This window comes from Gymnoscopelus braueri (assembly GCF_963280865.1).
Source record: "Gymnoscopelus braueri genome assembly, chromosome: 9".
Classification (NCBI taxonomy): Eukaryota; Metazoa; Chordata; class Actinopteri; order Myctophiformes; family Myctophidae; genus Gymnoscopelus; species Gymnoscopelus braueri.
Window position 1 is genome coordinate 36712619 of NC_137610.1, and position 11551 is coordinate 36724169.

Consider the following 11551-nt stretch of genomic DNA (forward strand, 5'->3'; position numbering starts at 1 on the left):
ACTCCCATACAAGATTTGTGTTGTTAAAACGTTTCCAAAAATATTCCACATTTTCTTCCAAATTTGTTTAGAAAACAGCAGATCTACAAGCTCACAACGCGTCGCGATTTTCAATTAGCCTATGCAGTTGCATTGACTTTTGGGCTTGTTTTCATAGACCAGGGTTGCCTATTTCTCTCGCAAAATCTGGCAACGCCCGATTAGCATTATAGCGGCTAGCTGCTAGGCTAACCGGTGTTGTCGTGCAGCAGCAGGCGCCGCTTATTCTGTCTCGAGCCGATCAACATGGTCCAACTAGTGGGTTCTCTCCGCAAAGAGCTCGCTGACTCCCTGTCCACCTGCCGCGTGCTGGTGGTCGGAGCGGGAGGCATCGGCTGTGAGCTGCTGAAGAACCTGGTTCTGACCGGCTTCAAGAACATAGAAGTGGTCGGTAGAATCTTCCTTCTGAATGGATCTGAACCGTTAGCCTAGCCACCACGGGGCTAACATGTTAGGTCTTTGTGTGCAAGGGCTCCGTAGATAGAGGAGGGCCGTGCATGATGCCGAGTGCGGCCGGGGAAAAAATAGCCGATCTACAAGCTCGCCAAGCGTCGCTTCCGCGACGCTTGGCGAGCTTGTAGATCTGCTATTTTTTTTAGGCGTACGACACAGTGGTACGACCGAGCGTACGTTAAGCATTTAGCTAGCTTCACGACTAGGCGGGCTCGGGGTATTTGCAGGCGTGTGTTAATGCAGTGCTTCTCCAACTTTTTCAAGCCAAGGACCCCCCAAAATGATATGCATTTGGCTGCGGACCCCCATCTGAAAATGTTTTGTGCCAGGGACCCCAAGAAGAGAAGATTTATGTTTAATAAAAAACCCCAAAAAGCAATTCAAAATCTTCCAAACGTTTTCAAGATTAAAAAAATCTAAAATAGCGTGACGTGCTGTGTGAGCTTGTAGATCTGCTATTTTTGAATAGCCAACATATACATGGATGGATAAAGTTGGTCAAATGATTGTAATGCTGTTTTAACACATTTTAGCTGGGGACCCCCTAGAACCCTTGGGGGTTCCCGGACCCCACTTTGAGAACCAATGCGTTATTGTGATGAAATGCAAACCCATGCACGCATTAATGCGTCCATGGGTTTGTTTCTTATTCATATTTCCCCAAAGAGCGCATTCTTACAGGACAACCTGAATAGTATCATTATGAATGAACTGTAGGCTCAATGTAAGAACCTTCCAGGAATTAACCTGGTTCAATTGGGCGCCATGTACACAAGACACGTATAGCTTCCTTTTCTGGCTGTTTTTACAACGTAAATATATTTGGTATGTTTCCCGGATGTTGGGTTTTGTTGTAATAAATGTTGATGTTTACTATGTCCATTAAGTGTGGCTGATATGTTTGTGTTCAGCAGTTTTTGTAGCCTGTGTGCATTTGTGTTTACAGTATTCAATTACAGTAGATGCATACTTGCCTGTTTGAAAGTCCCTCAGAGAGGGTGAGGGGTTCACTTCTCTGTGTGTGTGTGTTCTCTAATGTGCCATTAGTCATTCACAGAACTGAAGAACCTTTATTTTTCTTGCCTTTTTCAGATCGACTTGGACATCATTGATGTCAGCAACCTCAACCGGCAGTTCCTTTTTCAAAAGAAACATGTGGGCAAGTCTAAAGCGCAGGTGTGTAGAAAACCTGGCTGTCTGGGTGTTTGTTGGGAATGCAACACATTATGTAGAAGTCACATAGCTTCTCTTATTGGGGAGACATTAAGAGAAACGTTTAAAATTTCACCCGCCAAGATTTTTCTGCTTACAATAACAAATAAATAAGTTCTTGCTACATTTGTTGCTCAGTCTCTCGCTCACTTTGCTTTGCAGGTGGCAAAAGAGAGTGTCTTGCAATTCTGCCCCACAGCAAACATCACAGCCTACCATGACAGCATCATGAAGTAAGATTAACAGACTATAAAGGGCATGCCTATACTTTTATATTGTTTCAGTCCCTCTGTCTTCTTCTGTCTTTAACCCGTTAAAATCGGAAAAGCATCTGTGTCATTTTAGATTTTTTAGTTGGCCATTAAAAAATAGCAGACATGCAAGTTCACAGCGTGTCACTGCGAGCTTGTACATCTGCTATTTGTATTTTTTTTAACATTGTAGTTCAAGTTCAGAGGGCCCAAAGTGCCAAACCTATTCTACTCCCGATTATATTTTTGTTATTTAGTCTCAACCTGCAAATCGGTTCAAACATGACAGTGAGTGGAGTCAAGTGTTGATTATATTATGGTCCATTTGTTTCCATGATAGCCCTGATTACAACACAGAGTTCTTCAGAAACTTCATTCTGGTGATGAATGCTTTGGATAACAGAGGTAACTACCCCACCTCACCTCACTTGCTTCTCATCTCAGCTATTCTCATCTCATTCTCTAAACTCACCTCGCTCAATCAATTATTAATTCATTCATACCGCTCAGCTATTCTTCTCTCATTCTCTAAGCTCACCTCACTCACTCATTTGTTCATACCTCGCACTAAGTCCTCCATCTTCTGCTCCCTCAGCGGCCCGTAACCATGTGAATAGGATGTGTCTGGCAGCAGATATCCCCTTGATAGAGAGCGGCACTGCTGGATACCTGGGACAGGTCACTGTCATCAAAAAGGTAATGCACATGTCTGTATTACTACTGAGGATTTTGTATTAACCATTTAAGCTCTCTAAACTTTGTCGCACGGCGGTTAGCGAATATGGCTAATCTTCAAGCTCGCAACTTGCTGTGCTGTGAGCTTGTAGATCTGCTATTTTTGAAAGATAAAATAAGTTGTATTTCGTTTGCCTATAATAGGCATAATAATTGAAAGAGGTTAACTTGCACTTTTGGGATAAAGAGTGGAAGAAGCTTCGCACACCACAAAAAGTGTATGGAGCACTCCTTAGACAGAGACGTAGATTATTTTTTCTTTTTAATTAACCAGCTAATGATTCCATCTGTTATTGATTTAATAGCCCATTGAGGGGTGTGTTCCTGCCCTGGACATAACTATTTAAAAAATATATTTTTTAACACAAAACTTCTTGCCAAACATAATCTTATATTAACTAAAAGATTCCCTAGTGCAGGATGCCCACTGCTCCACCCCGCAACATATATGCTAGCTAAGGTTGCTATGGCACCCTCTTTGACTTTCTTTAACTCCCTACAGGGACTGACAGAGTGCTATGAGTGCCAACCTAAGCCCACCCAGAAGACTTTCCCAGGGTGCACCATCAGAAACACCCCCTCTGAGCCCATCCACTGCATTGTATGGGCCAAGTACCTCTTCAAGTAAGCCTACTTCAGATCAATTAAATGTATTCAAGATTTGTATTACGCTGATGTTGACTATTGTGCAAACTGAGCACAATAGCTATACAGTATGTTAAAACAAGAATTCTGTCTTTGAGAGGGTGCATTATTTTTTATTCATTTAGATTTTTGTTGTAATATTTATGCTATATTTCAGATAGGTCATTGAAAAGAGAGAGGAGAGACTAGATGGGGGTCGGATTCGAACCCGGGCGGGACAAAGTAGCAGTAGTGTCAGGTAGAGTCAGTCTTGTAGATAGAGGGCATTGATGTCAAGTTGGCCACTTCTGTAGACTTCATTAATGGAAATGACTGTTCACCGTTCATTGTCTTTCTATGACAACCATAGTCAGTTGTTCGGAGAGGAGGACGCAGATCAGGAAGTGTCACCCGACACGGCAGACCCAGAGGCTTCATGTGAGTACAAGATTTTTGTCATTCCCATGATACCAAATATTATGGATAATCTCTAATTAAGCACTTAAACCATATATACTTAGTTGGCCGGGGTCCCACATGGATCTATACATATTCTCTTTGCTGAAAGTAGCCAATCTACAAGGTCACAACTTCACTGAATGTTTGCCTATCATCTCCCGAATCGAGATGCTAGGGTGATATGGTTAATGTTCACTTTCTGCATTTGTTGTAGCAACTTTGATATGATTGTAAATAAGAAATTGTTAACCTACCTTTGTTCAGTAAAACCCCGAAATTAAAAAAATGTTGTGACTTTTATTGATGTATAAGTAGGTTAGAGAAGTAACCATGTTCAGAATTAAAAACATGTCAAGGAGTTGGACATCCAGTGACATGTAGAATGTGTCTTTATTCAGGGAACGTTGAAGAGGCAGCAGCTCGTGCCACCGCCTCAGAAAAAGACGGGGACATCAGGCGTGTGTCCACCAAGGACTGGGCACGGTCCACAGGTTATGACGCTGTCAAACTCTTCACCAAGGTACCAGACAGATACATCTTTTTGAGTCCCTCTCCAAATGGTCCCTCTCAAAGACAGCGTTGAGTCTTTTTGAGTACATTGATGTCTCCTTTACTCACCAGCCATTAAGTGTGTGTGTGAGATGAATTAATTAAGAGATTCGATGGGGATATATGTTTTATATAGACGAATCCACAGACGCGCTGCCTGTAGCTGCCTGTAGGCGGCCATTGCTGCGGTGTCGCGTCCGCGTAGCGTTGACACCGCAGCAATGGCTGCGCGCAGGGCAGCGCTCCGTGGATTCGTGTATACACAGATTTACAAATAAAAGGGCATCAGAAAGGGTTCATGCATTCAATTACAACCTGGTATCCCTGTCACAATGACATTACTTAACGTAATTTGTTCATGTTTATTTTCTCCTCTCCAGCTTTTCAAAGATGACATCATGTATCTGCTGACCATGGACAAACTGTGGAAGAAGAGAAAAGCTCCTCTTCCTCTGGAGTGGCAGAAGCTTAAGCGCCATGGTATGTCTTCTTTACCCATTTATTTGACTGACTGTTGATGATTTTTCAGCTATTGCACCTGGTGTCCATTTCTGAACCCTAGTGTTTAAGGGATTCTTCGTGACAGTTACGATTATCTGTTAAGGATTCAGTGTGGTCTGTCCAGAATAAGAATGCAAAAATGTTTCATACATGTGATGTATAGTACATTGTGAGTGCGTTGTCTGTGTGTGCATATGTGTCAGCGACTCAGTGTACACATTTATCTCCATGCTTCTTGTGTGCATGTTTAACCCTGGCATCCCTATTATGGGCAAATTTTCTAAAACAAATCCCAAAATGGCAGATCTACAGCTACAAGTTCCCAATGCTTCGCTATGTGATACGTTGTGAGCTTGTAGTTCAGCTTTTTTCACTATTTGTTGTAGAAAGCTCAAGGGGTTAATCTGTGTGCGTTTGACTGACTGCATGTATCTGCCTCAGCTATTCCTCAGGAGGATTGTCCAGGGACGGGTCTGAAGGACCAGCATGTGCTGGGAGTATGGGGCTACTGCCAGCTGTTCCAGCACAGTGTGGAGACACTGCGCGCCCAGCTGAAGGACAAGGGGGATGGGGCCGAGCTGGTTTGGGACAAGGCAAGACTCTCAAACGCACACACACCAGTACAGATTGCTCAAATACAGACGAAATGAAGAATCTTGAATTATTTATTATTATACAGTATTGGCATACTGCAATAATTGCATTCATAGCAAAAGTCTATAAATCCTTTCTCTGCACCACACTTGTTTCCAGGACGACCCTTCAGCAATGGACTTTGTTACTTCTGCAGCCAACCTGCGCATGCACATCTTCAGCATGAACATGAAGAGTCGCTTTGATGTCAAGTGTGAGTTTTCTGAGAACTATCTTATATTTGCATTAACCACTTAAACCCTGTATACCGAAAATAGCAGATCTGCTTTTTTTCATAGTTAGCAGATCTACTTTTTTCATAGTTTCCCCTTCTGGGGGAAACTATGAGGTCGTCAGTCTTTAAATTTGTTTTGTGACTTGTTCAATCGTGTTTATATATACATTCTTGATAAAGGGGTCTTATAATGTTTATCTGTCTATTTATTTGTTAACTTGATTGCCTGTTGCAGCCATGGCAGGCAACATCATCCCAGCCATTGCTACAACCAACGCTGTCATTGCTGGACTTATTGTACTGGAGGGCCTCAAGATCCTCGCTGGGGAAATAGAATCCTGCCGAACAGTCAGTACACTTATGCGCTCATTAATTGATAGGTTGTAGGGCTTAATATATACGTGTGTGTCATATAATGTGTATATAATATATATACTGTATATGTCATGTCAAACATATTTTGCAGCTTTCTGTTGCTATGCAGAATCTCTGGCCTACAAATCAACTCCTATGATGAGAAAATTGAAATTCTTGTCAATTTGTCCCTTCTCCCTACAAAGAAAAAAAGCTGCATTTTTGTAATTTTGCTGGATATAAAAACAAACAAAAAAACACAATTATGCAGACCTAATAAATGGTTGCGTCAGTCTAGCAGCTTCACTAACGCAACTATTTTTTAGGATTGCACAAAGGCAGTTCTGTACATAAAGATGCCATCGTCTTTGTTTAGGATTATTTAAATTGTACAATACAGACATGCATACAGATCATCAGCTGAAAACCTGTCTAAAGCACAAGTCAAGTTATTTGTGTTGATATCCTGTATTTATGCGTTCTTTATTGTGTTTCCAGATCTTCCTGAACAAGCTGCCTAACCTCAGAAAGAAACTGCTGGTACCATGTGTGCTGGACCGTCCCAGCAAAGACTGCTATGTGTGTGCAAGCAGGCCTGAAGTCACCGTCAAACTCAACGTCCATAAAACCATGGTTGTGTCTTTGCAAGATAAGGTAATTACGGCCTCCGTTTTCTCATGCGCTAACTGGCCAAAGATTTGTGTTCTAGAATAATTACATGTACAATACTTTATTAGTCTTAGACTTGTTTCCATTGCAGAAGCCAAGTATTCTTATACTTTTATTCTTAGATTTTATACTTCTTTTGATCTGTGTGTTCAGATCCTGAAGGAGAGGTTCGGCATGGTAGCCCCCGATGTTAATATTGAAGATGGGAAAGGAACCATCCTCATCTCCTCAGAGGAGGGAGAAACTGAAGGTAATTGACACTATGGAAGGAAAAGTGAGAGAGTCGGGGATGAAAACTGAAAGGATTGAAGTGACAGACAGGGAGAGACGAGAAGATGGGAGCAGAAAGTCCTGTAATAGACACAAAAGGGAAGAAGAGGGCAGAGACGGATGATGGAGCCTCCTATTAGACTTAGAGGTCTGCACGGAGTGGGGCGAGCCCTTGCAACAGATGTTAGCGGTGCATTGTTGTTGCTGCCATGTGTGGGCAGTCACAGGGAAATGTGAGGCCAGGCTGTCACTGCAGCACGTCACACACGCACCAAATAGCTAATTGACAACAATTGGGCATTAAATTAGCTAGAGAAGAATTTCTCACATTTTAAAGCATTCTGTACTGCAAATCTCTAATGTGACACAAGAGGGCGCTCAAGGAGCACAAGAAACTCCACCACTGCTCAGTCAATGGATGGAAATATTTAAGGGGTTAAAACTGGATCAGATGGAAATTTGAATGGACCATTCCCAACAATATATAGAAATAAATTAAATGGAGGAAAAAACTAATTGTTTCGATGCTCGGAGGTTATATTCCTTAAATGTGGACATGTGTTAAAATGTGTTCATGTAATGATTATATGGAAATTATTTACAATTTGAAGTTTTGAAAAAGTACCCGTCCTACTGGTAGAAGAATGGAACTACAGTGATGACATCACCAGTGGAGGAAGCCGCTGCTGTGCATTGTATTGCAAGGACCTGTTACAATATTGGCCTATAAATGAACATTGTAAATGTCTAGCAAATAAAATCTGATGTATTTGCAAGACATTGTTGCACTTCCTCCTCTCCTGACCATCACAAAACTGCTCTACTCAATGTCAGTGGAATGACCTAATATGTCCTAATGAAAAGTCGTATTCCCCATCTCTCCTATTCCTCACAGCCAACAACACCAAGTTCCTGTCTGACTTTGGAATCCGTAACTGCAGCCGTCTGCAAGCTGATGACTTCCTCCAGGACTACACACTCATCATCAATGTTATACACGCGTATGTCTCTCTTTATGCCCTCTGTGTGTTTGGTGTATGTGTTTTTTCTGTTTTATTAGGTAGGTGTAGTTTTCCAGTGATTTAAAATTGAACATCTTTGTATGTATGCGTTTGTGTGCTCCAGTGAGGATCTAGAGAGGGATGTGGAGTTTGAGGTTGTGGGTGATGCACCTGACAAAGCTCCAACTCCGTCCACTAACCAGGAAGAGGCCAGCAGCATTGCCAATGGAAACAAAGACTCCGCCCAGCCGTCCACCTCCTCTAAAGGTCAGCAGAGTGCATGTCTATAGCAGTATTTCCAGGGCTAATATTACCCCAATAGAGAACACTGGTGTATTTACCTTGTTGTGTTAATATGCAAGGAAAGTCAGTGGATTCAATAACATGGAGCGGGATTTGTTTTTATTTTTTAAACCTGCTGGGACATCTTAAATGTGATTACTTCAGTATTCTACTGTCACTATACTGTTTTCATATTTATCATAAGCCACTTTTCCACTGCATGTAACCAGCTCCACTAGCCATATTCTCCACTGCATATACTGTAGTACCCACCTCAATGTAGCTTGTCGTCATAGTGATGACCATTGCTCTGTGTAGGAGTGCTAAACAATCCTTTAGTTAAAAGCTAACTAGTGCAGTACCAGTTGTCAGTACTTGGTGCAGTATACGTTATCAGAGTCCTTATAGTGCAGAGTACAATTTTAGGTCATTTGGACCACAAACGAAGGGTGGGTGGAAGAATTTCTGGAATTGTGAATTTGCTCGCCTCCGGACGTTTCGCATCTGGAGAGTCTAAAAATAGGGCCCAGTAAAACAAAACGAAAAATAATTCCCCTTAACCCATTAAAACCAGGGACGCATCTGTGTCATTTTTTATTTATTTTGCTATTCAAAAATAGCAGATATACGAGCTTGTAGATCTGCTATTTTTGAAATTTTTGAATTTTATCTTGAAAATCTGAAGTCTGAAGTGAACATGTGTAACTCAAATCTTTGCTTCTGGGGGGGTCCCTGGAACAATATATTTTGAGATGGGGTCCGCGGCCAAATGCATATGTTGAGGGTCCTTGACATGAAAAAGTTTGAGCACCACTGATATAGAAACATAGGTTTTTATCAAAAAACTGTTTGGATTTAGAAGACATTTGTAGAATCGGTCTCAGGTCTTAATGGGTTATGTGTAACTGTTCCTGTATCTTCTCCTGCCTCCTGTCTTTCCTCTCATCTGAGATGGATTGCCACTATCTGTTCTTGTTTTATCCTAATGTCTCTCTTCTGCTCTCTAGCTGCAGCAGAGGCTGATGATGTCATGATCGTCGATTCTGATGACGAAGAGCAGGGGGCGTCATCCTCCAGCGCAGCGACTGCAGCACCTAGTGGCACCAAGAGGAAACACCAGGACGCAGAGACCGGCGAGTCCTCTTCCAAACGTGTACGCACCAACCAATCAAGCGGAGCCGCCGCTGATGACGATGACGACGATGACATCATTACTCTCGACTAACCTTCCCCTCCAACTTCGTCTAGAAACTTTCTTTTTACATGGTTTTCGACTCAAAAAAAGACACGTTCACAAAAGAAAAGAAACTCTTTACAGAAGAATGTTTCAAGTTTCAACTGTTAATGGTCCGTCTTTCATCCCAGCTCTGTGGTCGTGTTTTCATACTCTCAAGCTCTATTCCAGACATGATGCTGTAAATAGATTCTGTATGTACAGAAATCCTGTTAAAGTTTCCCATTAACTTTTTTTGTTTGTTTATTCTTATTTCTTTCTGGTCCCTATAAAAAGCTTCTTTCCAGATAGTAAAAATGCTTTTTGATTTGTTTTGTATTTTTTTATAAATGTACTGTATTTCTCATGCCACACAAGTCAGGGTGTTTTTCTGTGCAAAGTTGTCAGGCTAAAGAAAAGAAAAGATTAAAAACCAAAACTTTTTCCTGTCTTTTAGTATTGGTCTCGGTGTGTCTGAAGTGAAAGTAGCGGACATATTAGTTTGCCACTGACTGACTGACTAGACTACACAGTAATACTGTTGCCAAGGGTTAGGCCTGCTTGTAGCCTACAGACTTGTTTTGTCTGCTTAGTTGGCTAGGCACAGAGCCATTGATGGACTGTTTGATAAGCAACATGAATATAGTTATTGCCCCAAAAGTGGGTCGCTCCAAATAGGCTATCTGATAATACCTTCTATAACATAACCATGGTGATGCCCAGCCTTAGAAGATAACACCGGTTGGACAAGTTCTTTGTCACAAGTTCCTTTGCAGTGAGCATGGAGAATGATGTACCAAAATGGCTTACACTGAAATTGCAGTAGCTTATCGTTTTCCATCATTGGCTCTGTATACATACAGGTTAGGTATAGGGCAATAGAATTTAAAACTGTTGTGGTAGCTTTTTAATGTTCAAACAGGACACGAGATGTGGTAGTGTTGTGACCAGAAACAATTATCCTAGTTCTGACTAAAGTGTAAAGGTGGGTTGAGTCCTGCACTTGATTTGTAAGGAAGTTTGACATTTCTTGTTATTGGTTTGAATCCAGGGTAATAGACTGGAGTTGAGCTCCTGCTGGCTTCCTCCCAGTTTAATACCTGTGTCAGTGTTTATAAATGTCATCTTATATTTCATTGTAATCTGACGTATCATTGAAAGGCCTTAACATCCCTTTGGACCAATACAGTGAAGGCAGAATAAATACGTGAAAGCCTCTAATTTATTCTTACCGTGTTTTAAAATTATTTGTCTCTAACTTTGGAACACCACCCTTTGTGATACATGCATGGAATGTGTGAGATTTAATTAACAGGATGCATTAGCAATTTGGCATGCCAGGCCCCAATCGATATTTTTCAGGGTTCAAAAACTAGTTCAGATATAGACTTGCAGTCTATTACCCAATATTACCCTGTCTCTAAAACATACCAAAGATTAGGACATGGAAATCATTTTCAACACTACGTATTTAAAACCACTGACTTATCTATGTTTGTTTGACATCCATTCTCGCAATTTAACCTTGAGTGTCCGGTTTTATGATAGCCTACTACAATTAGTTTAATCCAGAAAGAGAGTAACAGTCATTTAGCCTTTGAGAAATGTGTATCTAAATGTACAGGAAAAAAAGGTTGCAAATATTTCTATGGGTCCCACATTCAAATCGTTTTTATTGTCATTCTCAATTTAAGAGTTTTCCACCAGCAAATCATGTTTAGATCATGTTAGTACATGTTTTGCTTATGACGCATGCAAATATTTTTCCTGTTTGTTTGTGTTAAGTCCAGGGATTAAAGTTTGAAAGTCACCATGTGGTTTTCTGCACACAATGAGACATTCCTGCACTGGGTCTGGGTAAACATGACGCATACCACACACACATTGCACTTAGGTTTATGAGAGGTTACTCTATATACCAGTGGTTCTCAACCTTTTCAGGCCGTGACCCCCCAAAATAATCATATTTGAACTGGGGACACCCCACCCTGTCCCTGACAAGCACTTGGAATTGTAGGAGTTGAGGCATTACATTTAGTTTGACTCTGTTCCACAGATAAATATTGTGAAA

At 41.3% G+C, this 11551-nt stretch overlaps 1 protein-coding gene across 1 annotated transcript; it reads left to right on the top strand.

Moving 5' to 3' along the window:
* The first annotated feature begins 242 nt into the window (after positions 1 to 242).
* uba2 (ubiquitin-like modifier activating enzyme 2) lies at positions 243 to 9931 on the top strand. The gene is made up of 17 exons (XM_080437828.1): positions 243 to 426; positions 1585 to 1668; positions 1867 to 1937; positions 2296 to 2360; positions 2551 to 2651; positions 3193 to 3314; positions 3685 to 3752; positions 4172 to 4293; positions 4703 to 4802; positions 5265 to 5416; positions 5577 to 5670; positions 5927 to 6039; positions 6544 to 6699; positions 6868 to 6964; positions 7880 to 7985; positions 8110 to 8252; positions 9275 to 9931. The coding sequence occupies exons 1-17, from the start codon at positions 286 to 288 to the stop codon at positions 9490 to 9492; spliced, it is 1953 nt and encodes a 650-aa protein (XP_080293954.1). The 5' UTR covers positions 243 to 285; the 3' UTR covers positions 9493 to 9931.
* The last annotated feature ends 1620 nt before the right edge of the window (positions 9932 to 11551 follow it).